This window comes from Lagenorhynchus albirostris, chromosome 15, assembly GCF_949774975.1.
Source record: "Lagenorhynchus albirostris chromosome 15, mLagAlb1.1, whole genome shotgun sequence".
Taxonomy (NCBI): Eukaryota; Metazoa; Chordata; class Mammalia; order Artiodactyla; family Delphinidae; genus Lagenorhynchus; species Lagenorhynchus albirostris.
Genome location: NC_083109.1, coordinates 37613347 through 37632589, shown reverse-complemented (window position 1 = coordinate 37632589; position 19243 = coordinate 37613347). Strand labels below are relative to the sequence as shown.

General features: G+C 40.5%; 2 protein-coding genes across 3 annotated transcripts in view; one reads left to right on the top strand and one right to left on the bottom strand.

The window, feature by feature from the left end:
- SLX4IP (SLX4 interacting protein) overlaps window positions 1-2680 on the bottom strand; it is a 185316-nt gene extending 182636 nt beyond the window's left edge. The window contains 1 exon segment of the mRNA XM_060123970.1: window positions 2533-2680. The gene's annotated coding sequence lies outside the window, so the exon portion shown is untranslated.
- Window positions 2681-3951: 1271 nt separating this feature from the next.
- On the top strand, window positions 3952-19240 carry LOC132505523 (uncharacterized). Of its 2 annotated transcripts, none has more exons than XM_060123611.1 (2): window positions 3952-4215; window positions 19020-19240. In XM_060123611.1, exon 2 carries the CDS (start codon window positions 19062-19064, stop codon window positions 19221-19223), a length of 162 nt encoding a protein of 53 aa, XP_059979594.1. In that variant the 5' UTR covers window positions 3952-4215; window positions 19020-19061; the 3' UTR covers window positions 19224-19240. The 2 variants fall into 2 exon arrangements, with proteins under 2 accessions (XP_059979594.1, XP_059979593.1); XM_060123610.1 differs by lacking the exon at window positions 3952-4215 and adding an exon at window positions 14858-14997.
- The last annotated feature ends 3 nt before the right edge of the window (window positions 19241-19243 follow it).

Below are 19243 nucleotides of genomic sequence, written 5' to 3'. Positions count from 1 at the left end.
ACAACGAAGATGACTCTCCATTCTGACGAGTGAAAGAATCCAGACACTACCCCACCCCCCAAGATAGCACATACGCTAAGATTCCATTTAGATAAAGTCCTAGGAAATGCAAACTTATCTAGAGTGACAGAAAACAGATAGGTGGTTGCCTGGAAGAAAGAGGCCAGAGGGATTACAAAAGGGCAAGAGGAAATTTCTGGGCATGATGGGTATGTTCATTATCTTGACTGGCGTGTTGGTTTCATGGCTGTATACACGTAAAACACACCAAATTATACACTTTAAACATGTGCAATTTACTGTATGACAACCATACCTCAATAAAGCTGTTTGAAAAAGGGAAAAAGACCATTTTAAAGAAAAACTAACACATCTTCCTGGCTTGGTATATTGTCTTTAAACCACCCTCTTTTCCAAACAGGTATATGTCCTGAAAAGTCATGAAACTACAATACCTTTCCCCTTAAGTGATCTGCATGCATGAACAAAACCTTAATAATCCAAAGACTTAAATATAACAATAGCTAATTAATATTTACATAGCTGTGACTATGTGCCACGCACTATTTTAAGCACTTTTCTTACATTAACTTATCTGACCTTCATACCAGCACTATTTTAGAGATGAGGAAACTGAGGCACAGAAGGGTTAAGTAATCAGCTCAAGGTCACACAGCTGGTAGCTGGAGGAACTAGGATTTGAACCCAGAGAGTCTGGCTCTAGAGTTCTTTTCTGTACCCACTGTGCTTACTGGCATATACAATATAAGAAACAGTATAGGAAAATCAGAAGCAATGAATATTGCACTTGCAAAATACTTTTCTTCCTCACATTCACAGAATATAAATATCCACTACATTTTGTAGCATACACAAGACTAAATAAAACACAACAGGACCTTCATTCTTCTTTTCCCAATTAATAGATGGAGGAAGGAGAGACAGAAAAGCTGGACAACTTGCTTAGGACACAGAATAAATGGCAAGTTGATTGGTTGGTCAAACCAACTAGGAAGTTGGTTTACCACATTCCCAGTCCAACTCTCTTCACTGTCTTCAGATTCCTAATTATTTTAAGTAAATCTGTAAAGGATAAAAACTGAACATACAGCAACGTGGAAAATGTAAAAGTCATTTGCTATTTCTCAAATACCTTACTAGTTTCTGAATTCCATCCACAGGATCACAACCTCTGACTGATACTGGCCTGGAGTCTTTTTTTAAAGCGCCCCACATGATTTTCATGAGCGGCCAAAGTTGAGAAACCCCAAGACATATTAGATTTAGAGTTCTCATTTTAAAAAGACAGATGAAAGCAAGAGGCCAAAGCAGCTTTGGTAAACTACGGCCCAAAGTTTTCCAAGTTGATATTGAACTACTGAATAGCTGTAGGATTTTGAGTTCAACTTTAAATAAATTAAAAATATGCACAAAGTACATGAGATATTATCACAGCAAAAGTTACATAACAATACATGGGACTGACATTCTCAACCTTTTAGAATGCTAAATTGGCATCTTGACATCAAGCTGATGGATAAAAGCACAGAAAAAACGTGCCATATGTCCACTGCATTTAAAGCATGGAATAAACTGACCATATATTGTTTCAGAAGCACAAGTTGAAAAGAGTCTTTGTCTTTAGTCCATGCAGGAATCAATGGTCTCTGAACTTAAGGTGCACTTTGTAGGGAAGATTCTGACTCAGTGGGCCTGGGGATGGAGTCAGAATGTGTTTCTAACAAGCTGCCAGGTGATGCGGATGCGGCTGATAGATAGACCACACCTGGAGCAACAAGGCCTTAAGTAACTTGAATATTGGCTGTAAAATAAGGCAGTTGGCCTACAAATGTAGTTATATCTAGGATCCAAGAAATAACTGTCATTACGACTTATTCCTAGTCCGGGGGAAAATAAAAGGAGGAGGGGAATAGAGGAAGGAGCAAGCGAATACTTGTTATTTGTTTGTATAGCGTAGCAGGACTAAGAACCATAGAATACTGTTACTTGCCCCGACCCAGTAGCTGTCAAGGTGACAGAATGTAAGCCCCGTGAGATAAAGGGGTTTTATTTTAATTTACACAAAATCATCACGGCCTAGTACACACTAGGTACTCAACAAATGTATTGAATAAATGAATGAATAAGTATATACAAACACAATCTATATTTATGTCACAACCCAAAAAATGTCTGGGAAGGGGAATCTATCAGTACATATGGGTGTTTAATACAAATACCTGGCCCACTCACTGTACTCCATTTTGTCCCCCCCTCCAAAAAAAAAGAATTTTCCAAACCAACACTTCCACTGTCAAGCCCAGGCTTCCCGCACCCTAATGTTTTGTTTTAAAATTTATTTATTTAATTACCCTTATGTTTAAAACAATGGAGAGAGGTGGAAGCACAGGGAGAAGGATTCAGAAAAGGTTCACTAATCAAAGGAAAAAAACAGAGTGGGAGAGGAGATGGGCACACAGTTTAGTTCAAGGGAAGGAATATATTAGGCTGTCAGCATTTTCAAGTTCTTACCTATGATGGTGAGAGGGTTTGGGTTCGGGCTTTTATTTGTTTTGTTACTGTCCAGAGTAACTGGTGAAGTAGTACCTGGCTGTGCGGCAGGCTCTCAAGCCAACCTTTAGAAGCTTGGGAATTCGCGTTTCCTGCTTACTTCCCGCTTCCCCGGGCTCCCGGCGCGTAGAGGAACTCTGCCACCGCCCAAACACAAGATGACCTGAGCTGCTTCACTATGGATTTGAAGCCACAACCAGGATTGAAGATGGCGGCGAAATACTAAGCGAGCGGCCCGGGAAGCGCGTGAAATCTGCCCAAAAGAAAAATGGCCTCCGAGCAGGATCTCGCGGTTTTCAACGAGAGCCCAAAACAAAAATGGCGGCAAAAGACGACTACGTAGGGGCCGAGAACGAGGTGAACATGATTGGTCCGTGAAGAATCAGTTACCCACTGTGCTAGACAGCGGGGGTGATCGAGAGAAAAATAAAACGCAGTGTTCCTGTCGTACAGAGTGCTTCTTTTTTTTTTTAAACATCTTTATTGGAGTATAATTGTTTTACAATGGTGTGTTAGTTTCTGCTTTATAACAAAGTGAATCAGTTATACATATATCCCCTTATCTCCTCCGTCTTGCGTCTCCCTCCTACCCTCCCTATCCCACCCCTCTAGGTGGTCACAAAGCACCAAGCTGATCTCCCTGTGCTATGCGGCTGCTTCCCACTAGCTATCTATTTTACATTTGGTAGTATATATAAGTCCACGCCACTCTCTCACTTCGCCCCAGCTTACCCTTCCCCCTCCCCGTGTTCTCAAGTCCATTCACAGAGTGCTTCTTGACCCCGTAAAATTACTAGCACAAGGATGGAAAAAGTCTCCCCAATCTTTGAACAGGAAGATTATAGAAAACACAGGTTAGAAAGTAAAGGTGACTTTCACAATGCCGGATAAATTTTAAAATAGCCAGGAACATAATTTCTCCCACAATTCTTTTGAATAGTACAGGGGAATACAATTTTTGTCCTCGAACGAAAAAGCAGGATGGGGACGTAGTGCGCAAATTATCTAATTGGTGAAGGGCACAGAAACAGAGAACTTCTGAACTCCCCGTAGGCCCCCAGACGGCGGACTAAGGGCAAAAGCTGTTAATTGAGCGCCACCAGCTCGCACTGCGCATGACCGCTCTCCAACACGACCCACAGAAATGGTCGCTGTTGAATCCTTTTCTCCAGGTTTTCCAGGCAGCCATAAAGGAGGGCGGGGAGTTGGCGATGAACAACGGAATCCGGCGCTCTGTGATTGGTCAAATGAAGGAGGCCCGAGAGCCGCCAAGAACGGTTGATCACTTTTTCGTTCAATAAGTGCCTCTCAGGTGCGCGCCAGAAGGAAGATACTGTGCCTTAACAAGTCCATTTGATCTGTTATTTAAGTTTTCCAGTTTCAATAACTTGCTGAGATTGACACTGAATAAGCTCCACCCCCCTGTTCTTTCCGGTCTCAGCCACCGCGTTCTCGGCTGAGAACATCACGAAAACTCGGAGAAGAGGAATCCGAGTGGGACCGGCGCCAAACACAGAGCTGCGCGTGCTCCGTCTCCAAGCTCGGGGCGCGAGTTGCCAGGACTGGTGGCTGCGGCTGCGTGGTGCTCGGTTTCAGGGGCCTGCGGGCGGCGGCTGACGGGGCGGCGCAGCGGCGGGTGCGCAGGTGAGAGTGACGGGGTCGCAGGTGGAAAAGCCGGCACTCTACCCGGCCGAAGAGAGGGGTGGGGGGCTTGTGGGCGCCTCCTCCCCGCTCGGAAAGGTCACTAGTGTCACTGAAGGATATTTGGGGGCGGGGAATAGGAGGAGGCTGGTTCCTTAGAAAGCTGAATATCTACCTTTAAAACAGCTGTTGGCAGTGAATCCTTGCTGCAGGAAGGAATGTAGATGGCGAGGAGGTGTTCCAGTGGTGTAGGTAGAGTTCCAGGTATAGACCCTTCTTCCTCTCCCATCTGCGCGGCACCGTAAAGTAGAAGGAAAAGGTGTCCCAGTGAAAGCACCAGTTGCGCCTGCGCTGCCACCTGTGTCTGTCTGGGAGGTGAGAGCCACCCTCTGACGTGGAACTGGATGTCAGAACTCTGTACAGCGTGGTAGTACCAACTCTGAAAGCAGAAGCAGGATTCGGGGCTTTGAAATCTTTTTGAGAGGGAGAACTCCTGAAGTCATATACATCTTCCTCCCAAATTGGACCATCCACAAATCCTGTTGCTGTTTCAGAGGCTCTCTGTACCTGCAGTTTTTCCTTCATTAACGTCATCAGTTTATATTCGTATTTGTCACACTGTGCTGAGTTAGCAGATACAGCAGTGACCAAGACAGGCATGGTCCCTGATCACATGGAGCTTATATTCAATGATGGAAGGGGAAACAATAAACAAGCACATTGATAAATGAACAAGATGTTTCCAGATTGTCCTAGATTGGGTTCCCTGGGGAGCAGACTCTAAGGAGATTTGTGGGCAGGACATTTATTAGGGAGGACTTTTTGGATCTTACCAAGGAAGAAAGGAAGCAGGATTGGGTGGATAGAAAAAGTTGAGCTGTAGTGTAGTCCCAAGGAGGGTCTCCACCAGTCTCACAGGAAATCCGGTGCTGGGTTGGGCCTTCATAGTTGGCCCAAGTTGGGTGAACCGCCAGGCCTTTGTACCACTGCAGTGACCAGTCATTGGATACCCATTGCCCTGGAAGGAGAGCATAACTTCAACTCTCTTCATCCAGTCAGTCCTGTCTCAGCACTACCAGGAGCTTTAGTCAAACAGGAATCTCCAGAAGTGCCTGTCTTTATATATGATGTGTATTGAAGATACTGTACATACAGTAATAATAATCACTACCATGCCTTGAATACTTCTCACGTATTAGACACTGAACTAAGCAATAAATACATAGATATATACTTAGGAATCCTCATTATATAGCCCCATGTTACAGACTATGAAATTGAGGCAGGAAAGAAGTAATTTGCCTAAGATCGTAACTTGTGCGGGAGGTTAGAATTTGATTTCCATCGTTACTCAGAGCTTCATCACACTAGGACTCTCATGTTTAATCACTGGCAACTTTAACTTCATTAACTGTTATCAGAGAAATAAATATGAAACTCTCACCCTGTCTTTGCTATTTTGCTCTGTCCTTGAGTTTTCCGGTTTCCTTCATGATTAGCTTTCCTGGCCCTCACTTTAGGAGCCTGAGTGTTATCTTTTCTATAACATCCTGGAATCTGATTACAGATCTACCCTACTGTAATCAAAATAGCCCCGAAGACGTCAGAACCTCTTTCTTGAGAATCTGGGGGTTGTATTCACATCTGGACTAACTGAAACTGCCTATAGTTTATGGACCCACTTGCCTTAGTCATTCCAGACCTCTCTTTCTACACTCAAGGTTGACACCAGTAATGTTTTTTTTTTACCTTTTGAAATAATCAAAATAATAGCTAACAGTCACAGGGTCCAGTCTGAGTACCAGGTATTGTGATAACTGCACAACAGCCTTGTGATGGATGTCAATATTATTCTCATTTTATGGGTGATGGGACTGAGGCATTGTGAGGTTAAGTGACTCATCCAAGGTCACAGCCAGTTGCAAAGTGGTAAGGCAGAGATGGAAAGCCCAGGCAGTAGGATTCCACAACTCATCCCCTTAATCACTACACAACAATACATCCTTACTAAAATAATTTGCTGTGCTTTCCCTTCTGGAACTAGATCCTGGTGGGCTTTTTGTTCTGTACTGAGAAATGTAGGTTTCACCTTCTAGTCAAAAATGTCACTGAAGGCTTCTAAGCAAAGCAGAAACATGAATGTATTTGTTGTTGTTTTCCCCAAGATGGCTGTTAAGAGGGTAGAGAATGGATTAGTGGGCAATAGACTCGAACAGTGGTTCTCAGACTTAAGCTTCAGAATTACCTAAAGAATTTGTTAAAACACAGATAGCTGGATCCCAACCTAGGGTTCTGATTCAGTAGGTCAGGAGCAGCCCAAGATTTTGCATTTCTGATAAATTCCCAGATGATGCTACTGCCTGTGGTGAGGGGACCACACTTTGAGAACCATTGGACTAGAAGCGAGGAGATCATGAGGTAATGAGGGTCTGGACTGTAGCTGTGGGGAGAAATTACATAAAAGAAATGTCATGTCAAATGGAGGATTGAGTGACTGACTTGATGAGGAATATAAGGAACAGGGCAGAGTCCACTATATCCAGATTTTCTAACTGAATGGCATGGTAGATAATGCCTTTTTTATTTTTATTTATTATTATTTTTTTGATAATGCCTTTTTTTAAGAAACAAAACAGGAAGCAGAGGAGGAACAGCAGTTTGGGAAGGAAAGAGGATTCGTCGTTATATGAGATGAGTTTAGACACTTGTGGGGAATAACAGTGGGATAAGTGGGTTTAAGCTGAAGATGTAGATGTGGGAGTCATTGGTGGATGTGTTAAAACAGCTTTGGATGTGCATGAGGCCACCCAGGAAACGAACATGGGGGGAAGACGGCCCAAGACAGAGCTTTGAGAAGGGGGAGTAGGTGGATGGAAACCAAGGGGTCATTAAAGGAGACTGAGAAGGATCAGACTAGTCTCAGGTACGTAAAGAGTTTTAAGAACTCATCAGAAGTGGTGCAGAGAGATCACGGAGAAAGGGAGAGATGGGCGATCTTTATAGTCAGGGCAGTTTCCATGGAGAGTGGGGCAAAAGCAAATTACTTGGGTTTGAAGATGGAAGTGGGCAGTGGCTCTAGAAACATGCGTTATTTGAAAGGAATCAGAGTGTAGTACTGGAAGGAAGGCTGGTAAAGGGCAGCTACATTGGGGAATTTGTTTTTAGTTCTTTTCAATGGAGAAAAATGGTCAGGTTTTGCATAGGAGGAAGACCAATTCCAAGTGGGAGGTGGAAGGTAGAAGAGGGGGGTTAATGGAGGTGGAACCGTGAAGACAAAGCAGCACGTGGGACCGGCTGGAGCACAGATAACAGAAGTGCCAGGCCTTCCTCTGAGACACTGAGGAAGGAGGTGAAGATGGGAGCTGAGGTGGGCATGTGGGAGCAGGAAGTGGAGGGGCTCCTACCCAGTAGCCACGGTTTCCTCTGGCCAGTAGGTTACCTGCAGAAACGAAGGTAGAGAGTAAAATAGAAGTCTCAGAAATGATGAAGACAGAAACCAACCCATTTGGGATTCAGAGCTGACCAGGGGAACATAAAGTCATTGCTGCAGTACTAAGGACCCAATCAGCTGCACACTTAATCTGGAACAGTCTGCTGTCTGCATGGTACCCAGTCCCCTTCCTCCACCAATCTGGGCATCAGATGGCAGCCAGATGTAAAGACAGTGAAAGGGGATGGAAAGATTCTCAGACAACTCTGTAAACTTTATAACAACGCTCCAAACCTTTCTGATAAACCACAGCCTGCCAGTAAGACTGTCTCTTCCTCATTAGTCGCTAATCAGTCACTCACTTGTCACATCTTAGGCTGTTGACAGTTAGTAAATCTCCCCTATAAAATTTGTGATGCTTTCAGTATATTATTTATTTATAAATACATTGAATTCACTGTAACAGTGGGGGATAACCGAGATCATGAAATGCTTACACATAACTTGACCTTCACCGTACTCTGTGCGTACTCCTGACCCGCTCCTGATGAGGCTGTGCTGTCAGCAGCCCAGCTACTGCCTGTAGGTCAAGGTAGGGGTAGGATTTTGCAGAATGGAAACTTTAGAACTCAGGTGTAGTCCATTCCGTTCATCGAGAATTGACAGTAACGTTTTTGGTACCTGTGTTTTTCCAAGACTGGAAAAGCTCAGCAAAGCTGTTATTTTAGGTGATGTAGTTAGAAAAGAAAAAGAAAAAAGGAAGCTATTGTTCTCTTTAGCACGCCAGTCAGTTGAATAGGCCTGAAGACAACACGCAGTCCTTTCTAATGTGTACACAAAAACTGCCAAAATGTGAACTGCTGTATTAACAATTGAGGATAAAAAGAACTATTTTCAGGGTTAGTCATTGGAACTCAGGAATGAAGAATTCACAGATCCTTAAAAACCAACATTGCCATGCTAAAAGAAAAGGCATTGTACAATTCCAATAAACTTCATCGAATATTGCAGTCACAAGAGCTGGGTTAATTAATTGTTCAACATTCTGTTTAGCGTTCTCCATGTTTAAGTTACATTCAGTAGTTTTTTAAAAATTGTTAAACATTACTGTTTTTTCCCAAATACTTTAAGCAGAGCAGCAATGAAGACATAAAGAATTTACCTTACACTGTGTCCAAAAGACCAGCAGGTGGCGTCCAGCAAGCCCAGTAGGCAAAATGAGAACCTTCCACAGAGTATTTCCTGCATCCAGGTTGTTGTAGGCCAATCAGTAGCTAAGCGTGGTGGTTTTAATTGACCTGATGCTCCATAGAAAGAGTAATCTGATAGCCAGAGCCAGGTTGTTTAGGATTTCCTAGGGAGCTTAACTGCTTTTTTTGCCCTTCTCTGCCCCTCACCTTACTGACCAGTTCTAGCACCAAGAAACCCTCCTTTGGCTTGGAATGTAACAAGTTTCAGTAAGCCTGTCAGAGGCCTTAATGGTAGAAATTGAAGAGCTGGTAATCTCTGTAATACAAATTGAGGGGAGGGAAAGTTGCTGTTCTAGACACATTAGTGCCTTAAATGTAAAGAGTATTTGTGGTCTGAAGCATATCTCTCAGTGTTTTCCTTTCTTGGCCTTTATATGCACTCAAAAAGATGACGATATTTTAATGAGGCAGAGATACAGCAAGCTTTTCTCCATTCTGTTCATTAATTTCTCTCTATTCATTCCATACTAAGAACTAAGCTAAAAAAACTGAACTAAAATTAGCCCCACTGATCTCAACCATTAGTAGATCATGGGTGTGTTTTTGGAGGAGATGGGCTTTTTTACCCTCTCATTTTGGACCAAGTGGCACAAGACTTGTTAACTTCCAGTGTACCTGACATGAGAAGAAAAACATGCCAGGTGTAATGCACCAGGATACTTGCCTTCTTCAGTGACCCTCACAAGTGTGCACCATGCACCCAGAATGTTCTCGTCCGTCGTCATGCACCGGAAATTCTGATTGACTCTTATTGCCAAAGCTGGGATACTAATTCTTGACTTTTGAAAATTGCTGTTAAGAATACCAACCAAGACTTTTAGGACTCCAGAATCTAAGATGAGTGCCACAATTAGCTGACAGTAATTTTGGAATCAATCATTTAGAATTTCCTCATGTATAAAGTGGTCTCATAAAATTGCTATGAAAACAAAATGAGAAAAAATATGAAACCTGTTGAATAATGCAAAGTATACATTTTTGAAAGAAGAGTATAAGAAAGCATAATCTGTGTTGATGGCCTCTAAACATTTTCTAAACAAAAGGCATTTCAATGGATAAAGCCATAAACATCTACTTTCTGTTTTACTTAATGTAAAATTTACTAATCTCATTTCCTTTCTCTTGGTTTCCTCCAACAAAAGCGTTCCATACCTTCTGGTTTTGTTTATTTGGTTTTTTTTTAGGAGTGTGTTTAAATAAGATTCAGGAAAGATAAGGGCAGTGGCAGGTAGACTAAAGGAGGGTAAGGAGAGGAAAGAAGTCTTCCTGCTGTTATTTCTGTTGCTGCTTTACTCCAAGCAAACTTGAAAGGCTCAGTGAATGAACAGCAAGCACTAACTTATTTTAGAAACCATCCTCTTATTGCCCAACAAATCTGATCATGTTGAGCATATTCTTGAGAAATTTTTGTTTCAGACGCAGGAATCTCTCGAGTCCATAAAATAGTTCCATACCACCTGGAATAACTTGTTGCCAAATGTTTGGGGGGAAGGACCATTTTAAGATAAGCTGTATCTAGCTTCATTTTTCATCCCCCAAGTTGGAGCTCCCTGTCTCCCTGCTGCCCAGCACCGAGAACCTTTGTAAAAGTCACGGTTTTAAAAACCATCTCGTAAGTTCATTTGAAAAATGAGTTAGGGTTTCCCTGGTGGCGCAGTGGTTGAGAGTCCGACTGCCGATGCAGGGGACACGGGTTCGTGCCCCGGTCTGGGAAGATCCCACATGCCGCGGAGCAGCTGGGCCCGTGAGCCATGGCCGCTGAGCCTGCGCGTCCGGAGCATGTGGTCCGCAACGGGAGAGGCCACAACAGTGAGAGGCCCGCGTACCGCAAAAAAAAAAAAAAGAAAAATGAGTTAATTGTTAGGTATTCTAGTAAGACTTTGTATCATCCTGAGAAGCAGCATGTAGCAGCTATGAGCATGGGCTCTGGAGAATTTACAAAAATACTTATTATTCTTAGCATATTTAGCAATAAAGCACTGAAAAAAATCTCAAATTTCTATCAATCAGCGATCTGTCAAATTAGGGCATTGCCATAAATCAAAAGCTATACAGCCACTGAAAATCATAATGAAGATTTGTATTCTTGGGGGAAGAAACGATTACAAAACAGCATGTATATTCTAATCACATTTTTGTGAAAACCAAAATGACTACAGATATTTTAGCTTTCTTTTTCTTACATCTGTATTTTCTAACTTAAAAAAGTAAGAGAATTTTATATTTTTTAGAAAACGACAGTAATGCTGATTTTCATTTTGGAAAAAAAAACCCACGAAAAGACTTTAGGAGAAAAAAATGGGTTAAATCAAAATTTTATCCCCAAAATATATGGACTGTATTTAAAAGCTCCACAAGAAGATATGAAGAAAATAAGGAATGCATCATTTCACTGACTAGTTTGTTGTCTTCTTCTTACAACTAACAATGAGCCTTATTTAGTGAAGTCTAACTTGTCTGGCTGTAGAATATGGGTTATTTAAGCAACAGAATACATGTAAAATGCTGGAAAGCTATTAAGCGAAATGAAGTAGGTGAAGGTTACTGTGCCATTTAAAAATAGTCCATTTTGCTTGGTGGAGATGGACTATCATGCAGATGGTGTGATACTCAAGTGTTTTTATGTGGATTTAAATGTGAAGACTGTGAAAGTACTTTGTAAAGTAAAAAGCCCTGTCATCCTGATCCTAATAATTTTCCAAGCCTCTCAAAGGACAACAGGATAATCATCAGAAAATAGTTACCTGCTCTCTCACCCCCATTAGCCAAATCAATGTGTGAGATATGGAGAATTTGAGGAAATGGGGACATGTAGGTGTTGAGCAAATATTACAGCAATTAATCATTAAATCAGTCCACATCAGTTACTAACCAGGAAGTGCTGTTACTGGGCCTCAGTGGTAATTTGGCAAATAAGAGTTTTCAGCCTGAATAGGTACTAATTCCCAGGTTTAACTAAACCTATATCTACAAAAAGATGCATAGATCCTTAAGTTATTCTAGTGGAAAAGAATAGTAGTCTGGGGCTTCCCTGGTGGCGCAGTGGTTGAGAGTCCACCTGCCGATGCAGGGGACACGGGTTCGTGCCCTGGTCCGGGAAGATCCCACATGCTGCGGAGCGGCTGGGCCCGTGAGCCATGGCCGCTGAGCCTGCGCGTCCGGAGCCTGTGCTCCGCAACAGGAGAGGCCACAACAGTGAGAGGCCCGCGTACCACAAAAAAAAAAAAAAAAAAAAAAAAATAGTAGTTAAGCACAACATAAATAAAATGGAGCACCCTCCTTTGTCCTTAACACAGTGATGACCCAAAGATGTATTGAGTACAGGGAGCTAACTTGATCCTAATCTGATCCTAATTCTCAATACATCACATTTCATCCTGTGACCTACATGGAGAGAATAGTACCACACTTTCCAGAGATTGCTGTTATAGCTTGTACTTTAATTTGTTCTGAATTTTAATTATTGAGTTATTTATGTCAACTTTATTATTATATCCTTTTATCCAAATGACTCTTTGCTGTAAGCTGTTTTCCTAAAAGTTTGCAACTCAGGAAAAAGTAACAAACAAACAAAACAAAACTAACATATCATATGTTAGTTATGTTAGTGATCATGAGAAGTAAACAGTGAAGAGCAGAGATGCCATCTATGAAAAGTACTGTGACTTGATAAGCTCGTGTTGAGAGGGACAGAGTTGGAGGTGTTAAAGTCACCTTAGGTACTGAGACTGGATGTGAAGGACAGTATCTTCTAACCCTTTAATTCAAGGTATTTTGTGGACAAAAATACCACCTATCAGTCAACACAAGCCGGTTGACTTTGGTGCACCCTCAGTCCCTCCTTCCATCTAGGAAGTAACCCTTACTGTAGTTCTTCCCTCATTACTTACTCCGAGTCACCCGGTGCCTCCCCCAGTGGTTTTATTGTTTCCTCAAATCTCAAATGTCCCAAAGGCTTTTGCACAGTGGACTTTGCAAGGAAATGTAATCATGATACAGTTATTTGTGATTGACTTTTTCCAAAGATAGAACATGAGCATGTCAATAAAAGGTGTGGTCTCTAAAGGCTGCAAGAAGTGTATAGGATGCCAAAGCACTTTAGAAAAGAAAAAGGCATAAAATACTTGGAGTTACAAAGTAGGCCATGTTTTTTCCATCTATTAACTTGTTTAAGCTTAGCAACAAAGTCCTTATTAAATGTGAATTTGGACCTCAACGAGAAATGGTTTCTAATGCTGGGAGTAATATATGTACATAGGCATAACTCTAAGCCTTCTGTTTTTTCTAATATGTATATACGGAACACAGAGACAATTTAGGTATTTAGCTCACTAGTCCTGTATATTAATCTTGATTTAAAAGGGAAGGAATAAGTGAAAATTCTGTTCAGGCATTTTTCTAAAGGCATTCACACAAAATTACTGTAAGAAATTTTACGATACTGAAACTCATATACATGCAATTGAACCTAATTCTTAGTTTATCCTGTAGATGAAGAAGCAGTCCTTACTGTCCTGTGCCCAGAAAGGAACTTGGAGAGCAGGTCCATTCATAGCATCACAAGTCTATAAGCTAATCACTAAAGCCTAGTGAGTGCCCTTAAGTGAAAAAGTATAAGGAGTCCAGTTGTACGGACTCAAGTTCCCAAACCCAGCGGATCATCAGAAACAGACTTCCTGGGCTACACTCCATGCCTTCCAAATCAAAGATAGAGCAGAAAGACTGTTCTCAATACTACTGAGCTTTGAAACTCCAGGCAAGTTACTGGCCCCAATTTCTTCATGTAAACTGGATTGACAGTAACCCCTGCAGGGTATAGTTATTAGAGATAAGGGTAAACACTCTAAAATCCAGTGGTTCAGCACATAAATGTGGAAATGGCATTAATTCATAGAGTCCAAACCAAAAGTCTTTTGCTACAGTTGGAATGCATGCATGACTCAATCTCAGTTGAAGCATCATCACTCACATCCTGTCAGAATGCAGAATCTGAATTCTTACTGCATATTTAAGATTGCCATTTGATTCTTCTGTGAAAATTGTGACTAAATATATTTTTTTAAAAAATCTAACTTCATTATGGCTCAGAGAAAGTATACTTAATTATATAAAGAAAACCAAGGATCCCCACCCCCCAGGCCGTGGACCAGTACTGGTCCAGGCCTATTAGGAACCGGACCGCACAGCAGGAGGTGAGCGGTGGCCAGCCAGCAAAGCTTTATCTGCCGCTCCCCACCGCTCGCACTACCTCCTGAACCATCTACCCCACACCCCCCACCCCTGTCCGTGGAAAAATTGTCTTCCATGAAACCGGTCCCTGGTGCCAAAAAGGTGGGGACCAATGAAGAAAACGATTTTTTTTTTTTTTTTTTGGCGGTACGCGGGCCTCTCACTGCTATGGCCTCTCCCGTTGCGGAGCACAGGCTCCGGACGCGCAGGCCCAGCGGCCATGGCTCACGGGCCTAGCCGCTCCGCGGCATGTGGGATCTTCCCAGACCGGGGCACGGACCCGTGTCCCCTGCATCGGCAGGCGGACTCTCAACCACTGCGCCACCAGGGAAGCCCAGAAAACGATTTTGATGCATGAGTGTTTCCAAAGATTCCAGTGGCTTTCCGAGCAGGTAATATTGCTCCTTTACAGTTTCTGGCTAAACGTTTAGTATTACTCTATAAGCTTACCAAGCCTGATTTCCTGCCATCCCTTTAAGTCTACAACGTCTCTTTTTGTTAATTAACATTGCAATGTATTGTAACCAAAAACTTTTAACAGGCAGCTTTTATTAGAGTGCAATATTCTGCTTGTGGTGGTATATATAGATGTAATTTGAGGGATTTTTTTTATTTTGTTTCTTTTAACTGTTGGCCTTTTCTTAGGTGCACTAATGCTGAAGCACTATGAGCTTTCAGAAATTCTGGAGAGACTACAAAGTTCTGATTGTTATGGTACCTCTAGTTGGGCTCATACATTTGGGGTGGCACAGGATCAAAAGCAGCCCTGTCTTTCAAATTCCTAATAAGGATGACCTTCCTGAGCCAGGCAGAGTGGCAGTCACAAGTCCTGAGAAGAACCACCTCCCAGGGAAATAGTAGACTTGAGAGCTTCAGGTGAGTTTGATTTAATGTGGTCAACCAAATGGCATGTTCCAACAATGGGAAACATAATCTTTAAGAAAGTATAGGGCTCTGGCAATAAAAGCCTAAGTTGGTGAGTTAACCTGTTGTTTTTATTATGAACCACTGGCAAAATATTATCCTACAGTTGCTTCTAGAAAAGTTGGTTCCACAGAAAGCTTTGACACTTGCCTGAAAGGACAGTCAGTCCATTATTTGTCCTGCCCTTTTCACTAGCAGTGTCACCAGGATCATAATTGTATCCAAAGGAGCAGTTTTTCCCTTGCCATAAATCCATGTCACACAGATCTGTAACTTGCAAAAGGTTCTTTTCTTTATTACTGTTCTCTGATTTTTCCAAGATAAATAAAACTAATTGTATTGATTCCTTAATATCTACAGTCAGCCCTCCGTACCCATAGGTTCCAAATCCACAGATTCAGTGAACCACGGACCAAAAATATTTTTAAAAATAATTCCAGAAAGTTCCAAAAAGCAACTACTTACATAGCATTTCCATTGTATTGGTATTATAAGTAATTTAGAGATGATTTAAAGTATCTGGGAGGATATGCCTATGTTATATGCAAATACTTCCCCATTTTATATAAGGGACTTGAGCATCTGCAGATTTTGGTATCTGAGTGGGGGGGTCCTGTAACGAATCCCCCATGGCTACCAAAGAATGACTAATATTTTAGCTTCAAAGTAATTTGTTACTTTTCAGAGTCACTGAAATAAGAGCATATAGTAATATAATTCAGGTCTATAGACCCCTATCAATAATTCCCAAATCCAGAAAGTTCTAAAATCTAAAAGGTTTTGTCATAACTCCGTAGCTAGTTGATCTTAACTGACATGAGGCAATTTAATCTTTATTCCACTTAATATGAATATTTAGTTTCACTGCAGAAATATTGTATTTGATCATGAGTGTTATACTGTATTATGATTATATTGATTCTGGGTGTTAAACACCATATTATTTTGATTATGGGTGTTATACACTATATTGTATTTCTAAAATCCAAGAAATAATGAATTATGAAACTCATTTGGCCCCAGATGGAGAACTGTAACCCTATAATTGTGGAACATTTTCTATTTTAATATACGATTTTGACCTTCAGGTGAGTAATAATGTCCTAGCGGTTGAAGTACGTCAAAAGAATGTGCTGTATCTGCCTGTTATTTAAAAAAATTTTTACTTTTATTATGGAAAGTTGCAAACAAACCCCAAATAGAGAGGAATAGTATATTCAACTCTCTAGTATCCATCCCCCAACTTTAACAATTATCAACATTTTACCAATCTCTTTTTATCTATCCCCTCCCTTTTTTTTTTATTGCTGGAATACTTTTAAGCAAGTCTCAGGTTTTGGTATGTATCTTTAACGGTGAGGATAAACACATACAACCACAAGTATATTATCACACTGAAAAAGTTAATGGTAACTCTTACTATTTAACTTTAAGTTCTAGCACAAAAGCATTCATACACAGTACATGAGGGTGAGCCAATAAACTATTTACAAAATAGGCAGTGGGCTGGATATGGTCCATGGGCTATAATTTGCCAACCACTATGATGGTGTAGTCCATTACTTCATTAGGTGTTGCAAAATTATGCTGCTGAAATGCTATTGTTTCTTCTCTGTTTAGTAGCTGGACCAACTTTGCCTCAACTATTCAGTTACCCCTCAAAATGCATATATACAGGAAAAGCAAGATATATGGTTTATTTCCCTTTATCAGTTTTTATAATAAATTTGAATTATCTCAGTCTATTACTGTCAGTATTCTTTTTAATGCTTAAATTGTCCCATCTTAGATTCCCTCCAAGTTGACTCCTGTGTCGTTTTTTTTTTTTCTTTTCCTGTGCCCTTTGATATGATCCAAGTGATCTTTAATAACATTATTACTTTTTGGCAGAAAAATGTCCCCAGCTCATCTAGTTTATTTCTTGCCTCAGACCTAGAATCAGCCACTTCTCCAAAGAGCCCTGATTCCTTTTAGGAAAATATTTTACGTGTTTATGTTTCTTTAAATCATATTTTAAAGCTCTGAATTTAGAATATAGTCATGTAGGTTTTAGTATTATTTAATTGTTATCCATCACTGCAAAAAGCCCATCTGCCAGGCCAGTGCATCCAGGAATAGTCAGGGCCATTCATGTGATGGTAACTTTTGGAATAATGGGTCACATTGTTAGGAAGAAAGAAATAGCTGAACTGACACTTCCAAACCTATGCTATAAGCCAGCCCTGTGTTTCGTTTCTTTTTTTTTTCAATTGTACCTTATTTTGTCTAGATCTAGACATAGGACCAGAAGTCAGCAAGTTTTGACATCCTAAAAATGATTTGGGAGTCACCAACACTCTCTTCCTTTCTCATTTTATAGAGATATTAGCCAAAAGATGTGGTTACTGGTCTCACTACCACAAGACTGTTAGAGGTGCCAATTTGGCATTCTGCTTTTGAAAAGTCGTATGTCACTATTATGTATTGAAAAGTAACTAGAGAAATCACTTTATTAATCACAGTCTCTGTTATGATTTGTGGTTTGTGTGTGTGTGTGTGTTGTAACGTGCAAATTTATGTATGGAAGTCACTTCACTAAGCTTTCATTTAAATGTATTTCACAGATTTTGCCAAATCTAAAATAACCTTTGAAATAATATTTAAGTACCTTTGTTGTTCCTTGCATAAGATGAACAGGAACTTTTTTTCCTCCTCGTGCTATAAAAAGAGATGACTATAGCTTTATCATTGCAGGGAGAAAGCTGGCCATCATTGCTTTCACTTTATTTGGGCCCAGTTGCCATGGTTACAGCCCTTTAACTAAATTGGGAGGAGTGGTAACCAAAAGAACACTTTGCATAGCAAAGTGATACACCTTGTTCTCTTCACATCTTCTTTGCACATCTTCAAATCACCTTTTTGGTCTGTATCATATTGTGCCATAGACAGCTCTGGGTAGTACTGTAGTCTGAGTAGTTCAATTAGTTTTATTTGTGCTAAACACTGTCCAATGGTTAGCATATTCCTGAAAATAACTAATAATTGGCTGAACCTTTACCTTCAAAGCACCAAGCCTCAACAGATAAGGTCTATGACCTGAGATTTTTATCCTTTCCACATATTATTATAGTATCAGTATTTTATGCCTCAGGCACGCTTCTTCCAACCTCGTTAAGGAAACTAGTACAAGCGCTAGCACACTTGGTAAATGATAGCATTTTATATTATTTACCCTCTTTGAGATCACATTGCAAATCAGATCCTATTTTTCTCCTTGTCATCCAGCACATTCCCTGGCTTTTGTATTTATTGTCATTAGCCAAAATTTGGGGGACGGTTAGATATAGGACATCGAAACTGAAAATCATTGATTGATCGGGTAAAACTACAGGAAACTGCTCTGAATTTAGCCAAATATTTAAAATTAAAACATGGTTTATTCTTTGGTAAATGTGTTGTGTAGATTTGTCTAGCTGGATGTCGACTGAACATTAGAGAGTGTCTGTATTAGGAATCCCAACAGTTATCTCATTTTCATAATTATTTATAAGCAGGATTTGATATAAATGCACTTGTATTCACACCTAAGGTTTCCAAGCAAACGAAACTTAGAGAAGAAACAACACCAGATCTTGATGTAAGAGAATAAAAACATTTGGGACCCAGAGACCAAACTCTATGCGTTTCACATGGCATTTGTCTTCTAGAAGCATATATCATACTTGAATAACTGTACTGTAAGCTTTCTAGCTGTGTTACTGTGCATTCCAAAATTATTAAAATATCAATACTTTTTCATGCAGGGATTCATTGAAGAATAAAGAAATGAATGTTCAGTCTAAGTTGATTTACATTTCTCATTTTGGGAGGTTTGTGCCAGTGGATAGTTCCTTTTTCTAAAGAAGGAGCAGAGCATTAAAAGGAATTACTAAACTACAGTCTATTAAATGTTTTGGAATTATTTCTCTAAAATGTTTTATTTTTATTTCTTATAGAAAGAAGCAGCTTTGAGTCTGAGCTTGAGTTTGAAAGAAGAAATGAAAAATAGCAAATGGATCAGAAAGAACTGGCTTCTTGTAGCTGGGATTTTCTTCACAGGCATCCATCTCGGAACATATTTTATACAGAGAGCTGCAAAACAATCTGTAAAGTCTCAGCCTGAACTCAAACAAAAGAGTTTGAATAATGAACTAAAATAAATATTTGGAATTACTAATAT

What these genes read in the sequence shown, in the direction of transcription:
- LOC132505523 (XM_060123611.1), top strand. Translation starts at nt 19,062, where the DNA reads ATGAAAAATAGCAAATGGATCAGAAAGAACTGGCTTCTTGTAGCTGGG.